Source organism: Macrobrachium nipponense, chromosome 22 (assembly GCF_015104395.2).
Source record: "Macrobrachium nipponense isolate FS-2020 chromosome 22, ASM1510439v2, whole genome shotgun sequence".
NCBI classification, from domain to species: domain Eukaryota; kingdom Metazoa; phylum Arthropoda; class Malacostraca; order Decapoda; family Palaemonidae; genus Macrobrachium; species Macrobrachium nipponense.
Genome location: NC_087213.1, coordinates 69614832 through 69635162, shown reverse-complemented (window position 1 = coordinate 69635162; position 20331 = coordinate 69614832). Strand labels below are relative to the sequence as shown.

The 20331-nt window shown below is 42.4% G+C and overlaps 1 protein-coding gene across 6 annotated transcripts in view; it reads left to right on the top strand.

Annotated features, from left to right (window-relative positions):
• The window catches only part of LOC135198793 (uncharacterized), a 98066-nt gene that overhangs the window by 65762 nt on the left and 11973 nt on the right, over positions 1–20331 (top strand). For 3 of the 6 annotated variants that reach the window (XM_064226745.1, XM_064226748.1, XM_064226747.1), the window contains exon 12: positions 6332–7454. In XM_064226745.1, coding sequence (XP_064082815.1) covers positions 6332–6441 — 110 coding nt within the window. In that variant the 3' untranslated portion in view covers positions 6442–7454. The other 3 variants (XR_010310890.1, XR_010310891.1, XR_010310889.1) reach the window with 3 other exon arrangements.

Genomic DNA, 20331 nt, shown 5'->3' with positions numbered 1-20331 from the left:
GAGGTTTGTCGAGAATCTCAAACTTCTTAGAGAGAAAGAGCAGTTCAGCGAGGGATTATCTGAGCCTTTTAGGGACTCTGTCCTCGCTAGAAAAGTTCTTCTCTCTGGGGAGGCTTCACCTTCGCCCTCTTCAGTTTTTCCTGAAAGGGGTGTGGAGTTGGAAGACGGACAACTCTCAGACACCTTCCCGCTTCCACAAGAGATAAAAGATCACTTGAAGTGGTGGATCCTTCCTCTTCAGAAGAACGAAGGCGTGTCGCTTGCCCTGCAGAACCCAGACCAAGTGTTATTTTCCGACGCTTCGGAGTCGGGATGGGGAGCGACGCTAGGAGCAAGGGAGGTGTCAGGCACCTGGACAAAGGAACAGGTGTCCTGGCACATCAATTGCAAGGAACTAGTGGCCATACACCTAGCCTTAAGGTTCTTCGAGGAGATAGTCAGAGGCGGGGTGATACAGATAAACTCGGACAACACCACGGCTCTGGCTTACATACGCAAGCAAGGAGGCACGCACTCTTTTTCCCTCTATCAGTTAACAAAAGACCTGTTAACCTGGACAGAGGAAAGAGGCATAACTCTCCTCACAAGATTTGTGCAAGGGATAAAGAATGTGAGAGCGGACAGACTAAGCAGGAGGAATCAGGTCCTTTCCACAGAATGGACTCTACACGCAGAAGTGTGTCGGAGTCTTTGGTCCCTGTGGGGGAGACCTCACATAGACCTGTTTGCGACGTTCCTCTCCAAAAGAGTAGAGATCTTTTGCTCTCTAGTGGAAGATCCGAGAGCCTTTGCAATAGACGCGTTTCTCCTGGATTGGTCGGGTTTAGACGCCTACGCCTTTCCCCCGTTCAAGATCCTGGGGGAAGTGCTCAGGAAGTTCGTAGCTTCAAGGAGCACGAAGTTGACCCTAATAGCCCCATTTTGGCCAGCCCAAGAATGGTTCACGGAGGTAATGGAGTGGATAGTGGACTTCCCCAGATCTCTTCCAAGCAGACCAGATCTACTCAGACAACCCCACTTCGAGAGGTTTCATCACAACCTCCCCGGTCTCGCTCTGACTGCCTTTCGACTATCGAAGGACTTGTCAGAGCGAGGGGCTTTTCTCGCAAGGCTGCAGGCGCTATCACTCGAGCCCGCAGATCTTCGACGAGAAGAGTATACCAATCGAAGTGGGAAGTCTTTAGGAGGTGGTGTAAGAGTCAGAAGCTGTCCTCCTCCAGTACCTCTATAGTTAACATTGCCGATTTCCTCCTCTTTCTGAGAGAGGAATCGCACCTATCTGTGTCAACAATCAAGGGATACAGAAACATGCTGTCTTCAGTATTCAGGAATCGAGGGCTAGAAATTGCAGATAACAAAGATCTACATGATTTGATTAGATCCTTTGAAACTTCAAAAGCAGCAACTCCTAGAACACCTAGTTGGAATCTGGACGTGGTCCTGAAATTCCTTTCCTCGGATAAATTCGAGCCTTTACATCTGGCTTCCTTCCGCGACGTCACTAGGAAATGTTTATTCCTGTTGTCCCTCGCTACAGCCAAGAGGACGAGCGAATTGCACGCTCTGGACTCCACAGTGGGATTCAAAGGAGATGCTGCTATCTGCTCGTTCCAGACATTGTTTCTGGCGAAGAACGAAAACCCATCAAAACCTTGGCCCAGAAAGCTTTGAGGTAAAAAAAGGTCTGTCTAGCCTCGTAGGCAGAGAGACAGAGAGGTCTCTCTGTCCAGTGAGAGCTCTTAAATTTTATTTAGAGAAAAAGAAACAGATGGGAGGTTGTCAACAAGGTCTTTGGTGTGCTGTGAAGAACCCCAAAAGACTCATGTCCAAAAACGCCTTGGCCTTCTTTGTGAGAAGCGTAATTACTGACGCACACAAGAACTGCTCGGAGGAATCCTTCGGTCTTCTAAAGGTTAAGACCCATGAGGTGAGGGCAGTAGCAACGTCCCTGGCGTTCCAAAAGAATATGTCTCTTAGAAATATCATTGAGACTACTTATTGGAGGTGCAATTCAGTGTTTGCGTCTCATTACCTGAAGGATGTGAAAGTGACTTATGAGAAGTGCTTCTCTCTAGGTCCATTTGTATCAGCAGATACAGTTCTGGGTCTTGGAGCAAAGACTGATCCTTAAAATATTTTAATTTTATCGTACATAAACCCTCTTGTCAGATATGTGCTTGGTTTTCTATTAGCAAGCTCACGGATGTCGCACGGGCGCATAGTGTCATTGCTGGTAGGGGATCAAGGGTATGTATGGCTAGAAGGGGGGTACAAAATTTTTTTTTGTATATTTTGTATAAATGAACGTGTAATTATGTTTCGAGTTTTTGGTTGTTTGTAAGGAGTTCGGGGATAACTCCTTGCAATCTTAGAACTAACATGGATGTTAGGATCAGGTGATCGGGATCGGTGTTGTGCTCCTTGAACAAGGTGTATTGTCATGTTAGTGGAATAGCACCCAATGACAAAGGCCTTTAGGCTCTGCCAAGTAAGTGGATTAGACCCCATTGGCAGACCCACAAGAACTCTTAGCCATAGATCAATATCTCGCTGAGGCTCTTGAGGCTAAGCAGACTCCAAGGCAGTAGCAGCGAAGTCTTCAGCCTAATAAGGTAGGAACCAAGGTTTATTAATACCTACAACATATGTTGTTTACCTGTCTATTTCAGTAGTTAGCTGTCTCTTACCCACCACCAATGGGTGCTAATCAGCTAAGTATATATCTGGCAGGGAAGTTGAATGTATAAAAATGATATTGTCATGTTACAATAAAGTTTTATACATACTTACCTGACAGATATATACTTAGCTATAGACTCTGTCGTCCCCGACAGAATTTCAAATTTCGCGGCACACGCTACCGGTAGGTCAGGTGATCTACCGCCCTGCCCTGGGTGGCAGGACTAGGAACCATTCCCGTTTTCTAATCAGAATTCTTCTCTTCCACCTGTCTCCTGCGGGGAGGCTGGGTGGGCCATTAATTGTATATATCTGTCAGGTAAGTATGTATAAAACTTTATTGTAACATGACAATATCATTTTACTGTACAGTACATGTGGGTGTCTAGAGTATGTAAAGATATAATAAAGTTTATACAGTGTACAGGTAGCTGTAGTGTTCAGGTTACGATCATTAGTCTTACGATAGTTCGATTTTATGAGAGATCAAATTACAATGGCTTAACTTTATCAATCTTCTAGTTACATAAGTTCAATAACAGCAAAAGAGAATGATGAAAGTATGGTTTTAACGTTATACTCGTTGCGTGAACGTGTACAGCCATGAACAACCGAACGAGAAACGACTTTTTTATTTATTTTTTTTTATAAGTACAACCGAACTGGATAACATCTGTTTGGCTTGTATTTCGATCATCGTACTACAGTGCAACATTACCGTATTTGTTATAAATGGCGTTATGTATAGAATAGAACTGAGATATCTTAATGTAATAACTTTATTCGCTATACATCAGAGATCAATATAGATTAAAGATCAATCGGGAAATATACCGTTAAATTTAAACCTAGTTATAACTGAAGCTGAGAAAACTGTTCAAGCTGCTAATGACTATTATCGTACATCGGCAACAAGGATAAAACTGCAGTAAACGTCTGCCATCACACACAACTGTAGATAAAATTGGGTTAAAATCATTTTAATCAAAACTACTGTGCTTGAAAGAGCACATTTTACTGTTGGTTTCACGCCGATATAAGATAAATAACGTAAAGTTCGTATTACGATGATATAAAGGATTATTGCGAACGGAATCACGTAATTTTTTACGCAATAAACATGCCGCCAACGTAATCTGTTAACGAAAAAAATAGTAGTTCACATTCACGAGACATATTCAATAAATATTTCCACCTAAAAACACGCTGTATAAGGAAAAATAACTTTGTCTCATATAAGTCAAGTATATAGATATTCGTTTATGCTAACTAGAAGCAAGAGCATTCGCTCAGAATTGCGTTATGGTGAAACAAACTCATATTCATCAGCTGATTTCAAACCACAACATTGGCCGCTCCGTGGAATACGGGCTTAAGTTTGCCGTAGTATTTTAAAATACAATAATATGAGAATACATACAATATTCTTGGATACAGTGAAATAATGTATAACTTTTTAAAGGATTTATGGAAAAGATGCATAATTGATAAAATTACACAATGCATTTTTCAGAACTGGCGGACAAGAACGAATATGAAAAACCATCCCCTGACAACGTGGAGCATAGTTACAAAGGCTGCCTTAATTTGTATCTTATTTCTGTACAAAAATGAAAATACCTTTACGTAATATATTTTCATACACATTTTAAACGTAAAAGCATAAACATTTGAAAAATCGACACATCGATCGCTAAATTTGCACTCTTTTTTAACGATAGTTTCGGAAGAGTGGCAGACGGCGGCATACAAGAACGAACTTGAAAAAAAACATCGTAGTCGATAACTTGAAGGGGAGTTTCCAAAGCTGCCTTTTTATCATATTTCTGCACAGAAATAAAAATACCCTATTCGTAATACATTTTCATACACATTTTAAACATAAAAGCATAAACATTTATAAAATCGACACATCGATCGCTAATTTGCACTTTTTTTTAAATCGATATTTTCGGAAGAGCAGCAGGCGGCGGCTTTACAAGAAAGAACATGAAAAAACATTGTATTTGATAACGTGAAGGGCAGTTTCAAAAGCTGCCTTTGTATCATATTTCTGTACAGAAATAAAAATGCCTTTCACGTAATACATTTTCATACACATTTTAAACAAAAGCATGAACATTTATGAATCGACACATCCATAGCTAAACTTGCACTTATGTAACTCGATATTTTCTGCATAGAACAGCATCAGCGGCATATATTTTACCCTAATACCTACGTAATAACTCTCCGTAAAATTTGTTAATATAATTTGCATAACCTTTATGGTCTGAACGGCATTTCTACATATGTATGAACTCGTTAGACAACGGCGCTAGCGGCGCTGTTAACTGAAATTTGTGCCGTAAAGATACCTTTAAAATGCCTTATTTTTTTAATGAATATTTTTGACGACCGCCGTTGAGTGATTGCGCCGTTAACCGCGGGCCGCCTGTATTCAGTATTATATTTCTCGCCTGTATTCAGTATTATATTTCTATCTTTGAAATGTATAAACTTCTCTGAGACTTGAAGTTGCTGTCTGACCTTTTCCATAAGTAATAATGAATAGTGCAGTAAAATTTCAAACAAGTGATTCACCAACAAAAATATTTTTATTAAAGAGATACATTTATAAATAATGACTCACCACTTTTCCCAATTATAACTAGTAGACTGTGTTATTTAATATAAATACAGACTCAAATTTCCTCCATAAATAGAACTACAGCACTTCCTCTGTGGACTTAGTGTATATAAGGTGTGAATTTAAAAAATTTGAATTATCTAAAGCTATAGTATATGCCCCAAAAGATAACAACAAACAATAGAGTAATGTATAAGATCTAAAGGTTCACACTGTGCAGTTTACAAATAAAATAGATTAAGCCAATGTTTAGATAAGGAATTCATTATATCAAAAGGAATGACACTCAAGTAATTTCAAAATAATTTTTAATACTCTTCGAATTGGTTCATCACTCATATGACCAATGAAAATTTTATGAATAGCCCACATGATTCAATCCCTTTATGTACAGACTGCAGATTAACACTAACAGTTAAAAAATTTTTGCGAGATTTTCCAAAATATAATCAACAACATATGCCAAGTTTTGAAACCAAATCTGTAAAAGAAATTTTGATACATTCCCCATCATATTCAATTAACCCAGTTATAAACTTTGTAAGGAGTTGGAGTTTAATAAATAATAAACTACTATTAATAAAGACTTATCTATTGGAAAAGGTCTGTTAGAGAGCTAAATTAATTTAATCAACGATTTAACAGTAATACTTTATTAATTTTTGAGTTAATTTAAATAATGTCATAGCATCTTGAGGCTATATTGAAGTATAAACATTTTTAGGATATAAACCAAAAGGTTTGAAATGCAGCTTTTACCTTTGAATTACATAAATTCCCATTACCAGTGTAACTTCTTCTTGTAAGATATTCATAATGGAATAGCTTAATCATTAATGTTTCAAGCAGATATGCATATGTAAATAAAGATACTTATAAGAATCATATTCCTAATGAAAAGTTACATGCTTTGTACTCTTTTGTAGTAGCATCATTATCCTTCTTACCCAGGTGCATCATTAGATAACTACTAATTTATCGTATCATTTTATGGAAAAGTTGCATAATCTCCCTTTGTTTCAGGCCCCAGGATTTCACTGGAGACACATCTGTTAACATTTGCTGCTGAACATTCTAGGAAAAGTAGCACAATAGTAAGACCAAATGAAGACTCAAGGTGGATGGTGCAGTAATAATCAAGAAATCGAGTACCTGTTAATAATCTTAAGATATGTTAAAGGTTGTACATAATGTTGAAGTCATTAACATTTCTTAATTTATACAATAGCCTCAGTAGCCGGACAACATCCATTTCAAATACTAGTGTCTTAGACATTTCGACCTAGTTAAATCTGTGTGCATGTAAAAAAAATTAGCAGGGTCTGAGACATACCTAATAATGTCAGGATTCATATTCAATTGGATAGGTTAAGAAAAGCAACTAAAGATAGGTTAAGAAAAGCAACAAAGATAGGTTAAGAAAAGCAACTAAAACTACATGAAAACTGCACAATGAAAAACAAAAACTAAAATTAGGTTATTGTAAGAGAGAGATAATTTCACTCTAAATTTTGTAGGAAGCTTAGACTTTCAGACGAACCATTTACACAGGCCAACTATACAGTGGCTTATTGTTTTTATATGAAACATTTTCTTATAAATCTCTAAATTCTAAGACTTCTTATTCCATATGAAGCCATATCACCTCAAAAGAATAATGTACTCAACTCCTATCTATTTCCATCGGTCCTAACTGAGGATTGAATGAATATGGGGATGGGAGGAAGGCTTAGTCCCATGGGATTAATTAGTTTGTATTAGAAACAATGTTTTTGCATAGTAATTATGTGTTCACTTAAATGAGGTCCATTATGGAACTGGGTATTTGAGTATGGGCCTCCTTAGGTTCTAAAATTAAAGCATTGGTTTTACTTAAGAGAGAGATAGGACCCATAAGACCAACATTCCTTGACATATGGTTTGAAATATAGTTTAAATGAACTACACTTGATATGGGGGATCCTTTCTCTTGTTTAATTCTGTTATGCGACATCTAGTTATAAATTGTGGTTTTCATCGAGTTCTTAATTCACTTGACTGCTGTCTGCTTCACAGCAAAATAAGGTGTCAATGAAATTAGACTGATTTTATTGATTGATTGATTATGAAATTTAGGTTTTAATGACCAAGCACCGGAACCCATCAAGATTATTCAGCTCCCTAATTCTCGCTTGTTTTTGTTGCAAACATTTAATTTTCATTGCACTTTTGTAAAATTCAGTCAGAGCAGGCAGGTTTTGGTTATTTCTATAGTTTACTGAATCATCTTCAGAAAAATATTAACTTGAGTTGTCTTTCAGGTGTGGTTTGTAATATATACTGTAATTTCAGGTGTGGTTTGTAATATATATTGTAAAACAACACTAATTTCCCAATAAAAATGCATATGGGCTGGTTGTATCAAGATTGAGCTAGTTCCCAGAAAACTTGGTGATGTGCTGCTACTGAAGTTCATACAGGCATAAAGGATCCAAAAGTAAACCAGTGACAGGTAAGGTGATCTGAACTTGTTTTCCTTTTTTGATTTGAGATAAATTCTCAAGAGGATCTAGTTACCTTCAGGTAAAAAAATTTAAATCTCAAAAAATAGCTAGAATTCTTCCTAAAGCATCCAAGAATCCAGTATGGAGGAGTTATGGAGTTAAATTTGACAACGTCTGTGAGAGAGAGAGAGAGAGAGAGAGAGAGAGAGAGAGAGAGAGAGAGAGAGAGAGAGAGAGAGAGAGAGAGAGAGTGTAATTGCTGTATGGATGGTTAACGACTGTATTGGCTGTTGGTGAGTTCTGGCTGGGTTGTCTGCTGGTAGGGATCAGAGTTCTGTGTTTTTAGTGAGTTTTTGAGTCAGTCTTTAGTCTTTAGTTTTTGGTGAGAGCTGGTGATAGGTAGTAGTGTTGGAGGAGTCTTTTGAAGGCATTGATAGTCAGCCGAGTTGTGTGTTTTTGTTGTTATTTGGTGTTGTTATGTTAGTGTTTTTGCTTGTAGTTGTTGTGCCTGTGCTGTTGTGATTTTTTGTGTTGTTTGTGCAGTGGTCTTTTGTTGTTATATGTTAGGTTGTGGTTATGTTCCTTGGTTGGTTGCTGTGATGTAGAGTTGTGGTTGTGTTCCTTGAGTGTTGTTGTTGTGTTGTTGTTGAGTTGTTGGGTTGTAGTCCTTGGTGTTGTTGTGTTGGGTTGTGGTGTTGTGGTTCTTGGTTGTTGTTGTTGGTGGTGTTGTTGTTGGTGTCCCAGTGACCTTAACCAGCGGACAGCACAGGATAGCCCTCGAATAATTGGATTGATTGGTAAGTACATGTGTTTTGTTTTTTCGTTTGTTTTTGTATAGTGTTAGTAGGTACATGTGCTTTGTTTTTGTTTTGTTTTGTATAGGTGTAGGTCAATTGTCCTGCTGTATTTGTTGTGTAAAGAAGAAAGTGTGACTGAGGGTGGGTTTGGAAGGAGGATCAATTAGGTTAATGTGGGGAGGGTTTGCACTATGTTTTTGAGCTTGTGATTCCGCCACACCATTATGATGCATGGTAAATTCCATAGATTGGTACGTGGGCACAAAACATTCCTTTTTACCCATTTGCTAATTTTACCGAATAAAAATCACAATTTTAAAGTAAATTGTATTTTTCCTAACTATACAACCCTGAGGTCATTTACATAGGGATTTACTTACAGCGCCAGCTGGACCGGTCATAAGATTTCTAACAAGGTAGTTCGGTAGTAACTGCTTGTCCGATGGTCGGGAGTCCTGCCAGACTGGAGGTAAACATGCCAATTTGCTTTAGGCCCAGGAACAGAGTGAGGGGTGGCATGAGGTGGGACTGTGTAAAGGACCTCAGATTTGTATAGTTAGTAAAGGACCTCAGGTTTGTATAGTTAGGAAAAATATAATTTACTTCAAAATTGTGATTTGTTCCAACATGTAATACAAACCCTCGGTCCTTTACATAGGGAAAACTCACTTATTGGTGGGTGGAATCTTAGTCTTGTGAACAGACGTGTTCGTCCGACCTGGGTTCCCTCCCTGATCGTAAGAGCAAAGGGTGATAGCCTAGCCTCTGTCCAACTGATCAGTGTGTGCACTGCAGGATCAGTGGTCAGACCTCTGGGCCAAATTCATACGAGGGAGGCAAGCGTGCCTCTTATGAATAGCAAGCAAGAGCCAATATAAAGTCTTGGGTTTGTCTCTCATTGGCGTCCACTTTCCCCCTTGTTAGGGAAGTGGTGGATAAACGCTTCTATCCCTAATGAAAGGGATAGAATGGAGCTCGGTTACGTAGCTTACCTGCATCAACATCCTGTCCAGCGTGGTGACGACTGCCACTCTCTGTCCACAGGGAGAGGGAAGAAAAAGAGGAGGAAGAGAAGCCAGTCACACACTCATTCACTCTTCCATTCATGCCTTGGAAGAAAAAGAGGAGGAAGAGAAGCCAGTCACACACTCATTTACTCTTCCATTCATGCCTTGAGATGCTACCTTGTCTGGTAAAGGAGCTGGGTAAGCTAAACAACTTGTTGAGCAGCCACCACGGGTCCCAAGGAAAAAGTGTCCAAGGACCTGTGGGCAATATCCCGAAGGTACAAGGAGGTGAAGGTGGTCTGGTTGGCCCAAACCTCTGCCTTCAGTACCTGTGCCACGGAAAAGTTCTTGCGGAATGCAAGGGTTGGACCAATACCTCTGACTTCGTGGGCTCTCGGACGAAGGGTACTGGTGTCGGCACTCCTGTCTGAAGTGTACGCCTTCCGGATTACCTCACAAAGCCAGAAAGAAATAGTGTTCTTGGACACTTCTTTCTTGGTAACCCTGGTGCTAACGAAGAGGCGTCGACACTTAGGCCTGAGGTGATGAGTTCTCTTCAGGTAGCGCCGTAGCACCCTTACAAGACAAAGCAGCATCTCATCCGCATCATTGTTGGTGAAGTCTTTCAGGGAGGGGATCATGAAGGACTCGAACCTGGCGCCAGGGACCGAAGGGTTCCGAGTCTTCGCTACGAAGTCCGGGACGAAATCGAGCGTCACCAATTCCCATCCCCTTGAGTGCTTAACATCGAAGGAAAGACCGTGAAGTTCTCCCAATCTCTTCGCCGATGCCAGGGCCAGCAGAAAGACGTCTTGAGGGTCAGATCCCTGTCTGACGACTCTCGGAGTGGCTCAAAGGGTCTGCGAGTCAGGCTCCTAAGTACGAGAGTCACATCACACCCCGGGGGCCTGAGTTCCCGGGGTGGGCAAGACCTCTCGAAGCTCTTCATTAGGAGTGAAATTTCCATGGAAGTGGAAAGGTCAATTCCTCGCAGTTTAACCTCTTCATTACCGAAAGTTTGTTTGGAGGTAGGTGGGTACCACCATTGAAGTCTACTATACCGCACCGGGTGCATAAAGGTGGTACGCATAGTACCACCAAAACTCCTCTTTTCAGATAGGGACTTCCAATCATTCTGTAATTTCGGTTTGAAGAGTTTGGAGCAAAATAAACAGTATGACACGATGCCAGACGTATGATGAACCCCAAAAAATAGTATTATTACTGCTTATAGTAGTGTGTAGGTGACAGATGAACTGCGTCTCAACAAAAAATCACAAAACCAGACAAGCGTAAACATGTAATAACTTCTACCCAAGTAAAAAACCAGTTGTATCATCATTTACTGTATTTATTTATTTATTCACTTATTACATTTTACAAATAAAAGATATGAACACCAGATAAATGAAGGTAGAAATAAAGCCTTATAGTAACTTTATATATAAAAAACCAAACCAGAGAAAAAGCAAAAAAGCGATTTTTTCTGAGGACAAGAAACTTGAAAAATTAGTTCAGATACCCCTAATGCCCCTAAAGTTGTTTTCTGTGATGAAACTAATCTTAGAAAACGTAGAAAATGACATCGCCCAATTTTTGAAAGATATACAGTAATACCTTGGGTTACGAATTTAATCCGTTCCAGAACCTGCTTCGTAACCTAAAAAATTCGTAACCCCAAATGGATTTCCATAAGAATGTTATAAAAAAGCAAATAATGCGTTCCACCCGACCATGAATAACCATTTCAATTCATATTTTCACTTATATAACTTACCCGGTGGTTACATATAGCTGTCGTCTCCTGACGTCACGGCAGAATTTGAAATTCGCGGTAGCGCTAATGGTTTGACAGGTGATCCCTCTACTCCCGCCCTCTACCGGGTACCGGGAACCATTCCAACAATAAATCAGAAGTTTCCTGCCGTCGGAACCGGTAACACGGTTTATATGCTGGTTGGAATTTGGATTTGATCATCTTGGTTTTCTCCTTTTGGTGATGTACCTTGAGTTTACTGATCTTTTTGATAGCGCTATAGTTATTTTGGTTTTGATATTGTTGTCCTTTTTAGGAATTATTTTGAATTCTTCACGATGTCTGACACCGGCTCTGTTCAGTATAGGGTGTGTAGTAGTGGGTGTAAGACTAGACTTCTTAAAGCTTCACTTGATCCTCATTCTACTTGTGTTAGTTGTAGGGGACGTGAATGTTCTTTTGAGAATACGTGTGAAGAATGTAAGTCTCTAACATATCATGAGTGAAGGCACTGGGAAAAGTATATGAGAAAGTTAGAAAAGATAGAATCAGAAAGGCTTCACAGAGATCTTCTTCTAAGTTAGTGAGTAGCCAGGATATTCCTCTGAATTCTATTAATCCTGTTCCTATTAACCCCGTAGTGGTTGCTCCTGCCCTCGAATCTGTATCTCCCGATCCCGATCCCGTGTCAGTATTACGAGCCGATATGGACTCGAAATTTGTCTCTTTCCTCACCACTATGCAGAAATGGGTGAGACAGTGCAAGAAGTGGTAGTTAAGTGTGATAAATTACTTAGTGCAAGTGTAGTGGAGGAGGTGGTTGTTCGGCCCGTTCGTTCTCCTAGGTCTAGGCCCCTGTCAAACTCCCCAGATCCTGGGAGGAGGCATGCCGAAAACCGAAGGGAGGCGAGCGGGACCTGCTCCCGAGCAGCCGCCCCCTCAAGCAATCCTGTAGCCGTATCCCAGGATGCTGTCGCTCACCATTGGAAAGGTGTTGCGAGGAAGTGTTTTTCGTCAAGTGACTCTAGTTCAGATGTTTCCTCTTATAGAGGTTGGCGTAATAAGACTTCTAGACCGCTGAAAAAGGTCGCGCGATGTTTCGCCTGCTGCGGTTCCCAAGAAGGTGGCGGCTGCCGAACCTTCTTGTAGTTTTTGGGAGGAGCCTGAAGCCTTTTCTCCGGTTCGGTTTCAATTTATCGCCCTTCTCTCATAGAATTGGAGAAGCCGAACACGCACACCCCTTCGGAGCCTTCTCCAGAGCCTCCTCAAGCGCGATAACTCCTGCGGCTCCAGACGTGTTTGTGGATCATCCTTATTCTAGACTCCCGCGCCTTCTACGTCGGTGGATCCTCAACCTTCGGTGTTTGAACAGATGAATGCCAAGTTAGGCAGTATCTTGGAGCTTTTGGCAAGTCTCTTTCGTCCCCGAATGCGCTCCCGACCGCCTTACATCTTCCGCAGACTACTGTGCAGTCCTCTTCGCAAGGCTCCTTTGCAGTCGCCTCTTCAGGCTCAGACTCTCCATGTGACTCCTCTTCAGACGCCACTTCAGGCGCCTATCGGACTCCTTTCCTGACTCCGTCCATGGCGCCACGTCAGGCTCTCGCTCGAGCGCCACCTCAGCCGCCAGCGCGGCCGCCAGCTCAGCCGCCAACGCAGCCGCCAGCTCAGCCGCCCGGATACGTCTCAGTACAGGCTCAGACGTCTTCTCCTGCTTTCTCACACCCTCCTCGGACGCGTCAGTGACTTCGCCGAACAGGATTCCTCTTCCGATGGAATGTTCGCCAGTTTCGTCGAAGGAAGCTTCGGACTTGGAGGAAGAAAGAGAAGGACTTACAGAAAAAGACAAGCATTTGTCGGGGTATAAACTCCTTTACGATCTTTCGTGACAACTTTGGAGATTCTTTTGCGCCTTCCGTTCCAGTTTCTCCTACGTTCGCAGTGGAAAAAGGACAGTAAGCCTGACTCCTCGTCCTCGTTCAGACGCTCTCGTCCTCTCGATTTCGGCTAAGAAAGCGATCAAGAAAGTTAACGCTGGCTTTTGGAGGAAGAGGGAAAACAGGGGAAAAAAGTTTTTTGTCGTTCCCCCTTCGAGACTTTCGTCAAGGAGCCGTGTCTGGTATGACACTGGAGAAGTTTTTTCCCTGGGTGTGACTGCCTCCGCTCAGGAGACTTTTCTAGTTCTCGTGGAGCTCTTCCCGCAGAGCAGCCCTTAATACTGCTAAGATTTTCTTTTCAACAAATGAACTGGAGCATCTTTGCAAGAGTGTTTTCCGTGTTTTCGAAGTTGTTAGCTTCCTGGATTGGGCCATTGCTTCGCTGGCCAGGAAAGTCAAGTCATTTGGACTTTCGGAGGAGCAGTTGAAGGATTTTGCCTCGGTACTGGATTGTATCGATAAAGGCATCTGTGATGGAGCTTCGGAGCTCGCTGCCATTTTCGCCTCTGGAGTGTTGAAGAAGAGACAGCTTTGGTGCTCCTTCTTGTCGAAAGGGGTTTCATCGAACCAGAAGTCTGCCTTGCTCTTCTCTCCCTTTGGACAAGAAACACCTATTTCCGCAAGAGATTGTGAGCGAGATCGCTCAATCTTTAACACAAAAAGCGACCCAGGATCTTTTATCACAGTCAGTGAAGAAGCCCAGGAAGATAGCTCCGTTCTTCTGCTTCTCGGAGTGCTCCCTCCACGGAAGCTCCTAAACCATTCGAGGGAGAGCTCCCGTTCGATCTTCCTCCAGGTTTCGTGGGAGAGGTAGAGCCTCTTCTAAAACCACTCCCTCTTCCATCAAGAAGTAGGCCCGTAGTCCTCCACACAGCAGTAGGAGCCAGATTACACCTTTTCTGGCAGACCTGGTTTCATCTCGGAGCGGATCCTTGGACGGTCCAGGTCCTGAAGGAAGGATACACCATTCCGTTCATCAAGCACCCCCCTCTCACAGAATTTCCTGTGAATTTGTCAGCCTACTCGGAGAACTCCGAAAAATTTGCTGCCCTCCATCAAGAAGTTCTCGCCTTACTGGCAAAGAGGGCCATAGAGTTAGTGGACTCTCCGCAGGAACCAGGATTTTACAATCGCCTTTTCCTGGTAAAGAAGGCCACGGGGGGTTGGAGACCGGTGTTGGACGTCAGTGCCTGAACGTCTTTGTCCTGAAGACGAAGTTTTCTATGGAAACGACCCAATCGGTATTAGCAGCTCTTCATCCTGGAGATTGGATGGTTTCCATAGACCTTCGGGACGCTTATTTTCATATTCCGATTCATTCGGAATCGAGAAGATTCCTGAGATTCGTGTTCCAGGGCGCATTTATCAGTTCAGGGCCCTCTGCTTCGGCCTGTCGACAGCTCCACAAGTGTTCACCAGAGTTCTGTCGTCAGTAGCAAAGTGGCTTCATCTAGACGGGATACGAATATCCATGTATCTAGACGATTGGCTTCTCAGGGCAAGGTCCAGACAGAAGTGTGTGGAGGACCTACAAAAGACTTTAAGGATGACGGAAAGCCTAGGTTTGTTAGTAAACAAGGAAAAGTCATGTCTCACTCCTTCTCAGGAGATAGTTTATTTAGGAGTGAGACTGAATTCAGTTCCTTTTCAGGCTTTTCCGTCTCGCCAAAGGATCGACTCATGCCTGAACAAAATAGACGAATTTCTCGTCAGACAAACTTGCTCGGCGAATCAGTGGATGAGCCTTTTAGGAACCTTGGCTTCAATAGAGCAATTTGTTAAGTCTGGGCAGGCTCAACATGAGACCACTTCAATTTTACTTGAAAACAGAAGTGGCAAAGGAAGAAGTTCCCAGACTCCTTCGTGTTCCCCATCTCGGAAGGAATCAAACAGGACCTACTTTGGTGGAAATCAGAAGGAAGGCTAGAGGAAGGCCTTGTCTCTAAGCAGTTGAGCCCCAACCTTACTCTTTTGTCAGACGCATCGGACAAAGGGTGGGGAGCTACTCTGGGGAGAAAGGAAGTGTCGGGACTTTGGCAGATTCATCAGAGAACCTGGCACATAAATCTAAAAGAGTTGAAGGCGATTCATTTGGCTCTAATGCACTTCAAGACAGAGGTAAGAGGGAAAGTAGTGCTGGTTCAAGCAGGACAACACCACGGCTCTCTCTTACATCAAAAAACAGGGGGGGACACACTGTTCTCTCTGTGCGAGGCGGCGAGAGACCTACTCATTTGGGCGAAAGAGAACAAGGGTTGGTTTCTTGAGCACAAGATTTATTCAAGGCTCGAAGAATGTAAAGGCAGGACATTCTCAGCAGGAGAGGACAAGTCCTCTCCACAGAGTGGACGTTACATCCTCAAATATGCAAGAAGCTTTTTGGGGGGATTTGGGGATGTCCTCAGTTGGATCTCTTCGCCACAAACAAGACAGCTCGCTACCACTGTATTGCTCCCCAGTTCCAGACGAGGAGGCGTTTACAGTGGATGCCATGCTTCTGGACTGGTCAAATCTGGATCTGTATGCCTTTCCACCTTTCAAAATGCTAAGATTAGTTCTGGCAAAGTTCAGAGGTCATCAGAACGTCAGGATGACTCTGATAGCCCCCTTTTGGCCGGCCAGGGAATGGTTTCCGGATCTACTACTGCTGTTGACCCCCCCCGCGGACTTTCCGAGAGTTACCGTTAAGGAAGGATCTACTCAGACAGCCCCACTTTCTGAGGTTCCATCACAACTTGTCCGCTCTTCGACTAGTCGCCCTTCAGACTGTCGAGCATCTCCTCAGAAAGAGAGGATTTTCAAAGAGAGCTCAAGGGCTATTGCTAGACCCAGAAGAGAATCCTCTGATCGAGTGTACCAAGCTAAGTGGGTCCAATTCAGAGCTTGGTGCAAAGAAGAAGGAATTTCGTCTTCTAAGACTCTATAGCTCAGTTAGCTAACTTCCTTCTTTTTCTTCGTGAGAGAAGAAGCTTTCTACCCAGACGATTAGGGGTTATAGAGCTATGTTGTCTTCTGTGTTCAGACATCGAGGATTAGACATTTTCTAATAATCAAGGACCTCTCAGACCTGATTCGTTCCTTTGATACGACCAAGACAAAGGAGTCAAGAACAGTAGCTTGGGAACCTGGATGTAGTTCTTAAATGGCTGATGTCAGATAGATTCGAACCGATCGTCTCTACTTCTTTTAGAGATCTGACCAGGAAGACCCTTTTTCTTTGTGCTTTAGCATCAGCTAGAAGAATCAGTGAGCTGCATGCTATTGATAAGAGAGTTGGATTCGCTAAGGGCAATGCCATTTGCTCATCAATGCTGGGGTTTTTGGCTAAGAATGAAAATCCCTCACGTCCTTGGCCTCGTTCTTTCTCTATAAAGAACATTTCGGAGTTAGTGGGGCCTAATGAGCCTGAATGTATTCTCTGTCCAGTGAGAGCACTTAGACATTATGTGCAAAGGACCAAAGGTATAAGAGGTAAGAGTGATAACCTGTGGTGTTCAGTGAAAGATCCTTCTCGTCCTCTTTCTAAAAATGCGTCTCCTTCTTTTTTAAGGAATTTGATTTCTGAGGCACACGGACAATGTCAGGACTCAGATATCAAAGTGTTTAAAGTCAAAGCTCATGAAATTAGAGCAGTGTCTACGTCTATGGGCCTTTAGACGTAATCTGTCTTTGAAAGACATTATTAAATCTACATATTGGAGAAGCAATTCTGTCTTCGCATCTCATTATCTGACAGATTTGCAAACCACATATGAAAATTGCAGTACATTGGGGCCATTCATTGTGACTGACACGGTATTGGGTGAGGGAGAGAAGGATGTATCCCATCCTCACTAACGTTTTCGATTGATTATGTTTTTTTGTATTTTTAAGGTTGTCTGAAGATACAGGGAGTTTTTTGAGTATCTTTCAGTCTTTTAATGTCTGGTGTTTTTCTTAAACGGTTGTGGTGATCCCTCGTTTTTCATTGTATTTTGTGGTGATTTGTACTGCGCCCTGAGCAGGGGCATTATAGTCTTGTCCGTTACGGTCACGTCCTCAACGGCAAGTACTTATTATTGTGTCCGACGCACGGATCCATATATCCTGTCGGTACAATAAAGGCCAGCAGACTACAGAGCAGTAACCACTGATCGTCAGAGGTTCTTAAAGGTAAGGAAAACCTATATCTTCGGATAATTCCAACAGTTGTTATTTTAGCTGCCATTGTCCCACCACCTAAATGTGTCAATAGCTATATGTAACCACCGGGTAAGTTATATAAGTGAAAATGAACATTTTTTATATATAATATAAAGTTTCACTTATACTTACCCGGTGGTACATAACGAAGCCCGCCTCCTCCCACCCTCATATGGACAGGTAGGCATGAAACTTCTGATTTATTGTTGGAATGGTTCCCGGTACCCGGTAGAGGGCAGGGAGTAGAGGGATCACCTGTCAAACCATTAGCGCTACCGCGAATTTCAAATTTACTGCCGTGGACGGTCAGGAGAACGACAGCTATATGTAACCACCGGTAAGTATAAGTGAAACTTTATTATTATTATAAAAATGTCATTTTTCCATTTATTTTTGTTCACTAAGGTTGAAAATTCGTGTAGGAATTACATAAAATTATAAAATTGAAGAATGAAATTAAAATATAACACTAGATTTAATATGCATGCACAGTAAAACAAAACCTGAACTTTACCTTTGGCGAGTGTGGCTGCTGGCTTGACGGAGACGGGAGGAGGGGAAGGGTGAGGAGGAGGGAGGGTTAGGGCTTGGGGGGGAAATCTCCCTCCGTGAACACTTCTGGAAGACTTCTGGTTCTTTCTCTAGAGAGCACCGTTCACTACGATCACTAATTTTACGCTTACGCAACACTATGTTGTCTTTCACAATTTTGAAAAAAATATTTTTCTATGAGCAAATTTTCTACATCGTCGAGAATATAAGGCCGTTGTTTCGTCAATACTGTGACACCTTTTGATGCTTTACTGGCTTTAATTTCTTCCTTTTTCTTCAAAATAGTGCAGATCGTTGATTGCGACCGCTTGAAGAATGCTGCAATGTCTTTCACGCACTCGCCTTTATCATGCATTTGGATAATTTCCTTCTCCATTCGACTGTAATCATCTCCTTCTTCTTTCTTATGCTTTCCTTCTTGCTGCTTGCCTTCGTCATCTGGAGCCATGTCTTTAGTATTTGGGTAATAGTAATGGTAGATAAGCACTATTACGGAAACACAACACGTGCGCAAAATCACTAAGCAAATTTGAGAGCGTATTCAGAGGACAGATGCGTTCAATCTTACCGCCAGCGAGATATTGAAAGAGTTATGGTTTAAAAAGGGTCAAGGGATGCGTAGGAGGAAGTCACGTGGACCCTCGTTAAGTTTTGGCCGAAAAAAAATGCGTTCGCAGATCCCACGCTCATCCGATGTAAACAAAGCAGGCGTTAAGTTTTGGCCGAAAAAAATGCGTTCGCAGATCCCACGCTCATCCGATGTAAACAAATCAGGCGGCCTCCCATGATGGAAATTCGCGCATTCGTATTCCAAGCGAAATTCGTATTCCAGAATGAGGTCGTCACTTCGTAAGTTAAAAAATTCGTATACTAATCGGTTCGTAACCCAAAGTATTACTGTACTATAAAATTTGCGATTTCCATATTTATTGGCGGGGCTTTCGCTTTAGTTTTTGCTCTCTTTTTTTGTTATTACGTGCTTATTTACTGTTTCTATTTTGAGAATACTTATGTGCATGTTCCAGGTGCATTATACCAACATTCTGTAAGACCGAATTTCTATTCAAGACCGTAGTTTTCTCATCGACCACCAGTGTCCCTTGTACAAGGGACACTGAGTTTCACATTTTTTTTCATAAAATCATTTATTTTCCCTGTAGGATGATAAAACTAACAGAGAATATGCGCTATTATAGTTGCTAATAATACCTGATAATTCATTAGCCTGTCTTGATTAGTGTATTTTTGGCAAATATTTTTACGATGGGCACCCACCCCTCCAAACTCGAGTCACTACCGAGAGATTCAGTTCGGCAGCGAACACAATGTTTACATTCTGCTCACCCACCCGGTAAAGAAGGGGTTAAGGACTAGGGCCAGGGCGGCTCTGTAGCCCTTAACAGCAGAGTCGGAGAGGAGCTTCTCTCGACGAAGAAAGACCAGGAAATCCGCTACCTGCTGAAGAGTGGCTCTGAGTGGAGAGAGACCCCGTCCACGACACAACCACAGAAGACGGACCACTTTCCCTGGTATACTGCTGCAGAGGAAGTTCTGAGGTACCCTGCCATCTCTGTTGCTGCTCGGTGAGAAAAGCCCCTCGCTCGCAAGATGGTGGATAACCGCTAGCCATGAAGACACAGGGACTGAACTGCTTGGGGTTACAGCTCCACGTGTGGTTGGCACAGGAGGTTGTGCCAAGGGGGAATCTCTCGCTGTGCTTCGGAGAGAAGAGCCAGCAGGTCTGGATACCAAACAGCCCGAGACCAATTGGGTGCCACCGGAATCATCCGAAGATTGTTGGTGACCAGCACTCTGCTGATCACCTTGCGAATCAGGCAGAACGGGGGAAAGGCATAAACTAGGAGGTTATCCTACGGGTGCTGGAACGCGTCCTCTGCTGCTGCCCATGGGTCTGGCACGACTGAGAAGAAAACCTCGAGTTTCTTGTTGTGCTGGGTGGCGAACAGATCCACAACTGGTTGCCCCCGCAGGTCAAAGATGATTATATAGTGTAATTGTTATTGGTATTTTCTGTATTGTTGAAATATGGTGGGTGTCCTATATATGGACAGCATATGGTTGATTCTAGAGGGTGTCTGTTGAAGTATTTAAGTTGTGTTGTGACGTCATAGGCTGTGACGTCATAGACAAGATGGCGGCGGCGTCGGTGGGATGTAAACAATAACATGGTGTAGTTGGAGACACGTGCTGGTGGTGTTTGGTTGGTAGGGGAGAGCTCTGTCGGGTAGGAGTTTTTGGGTCGTAAGTCTTGTTGTGCTGTTGATTTAAGGTGATTTCTATAGTATACT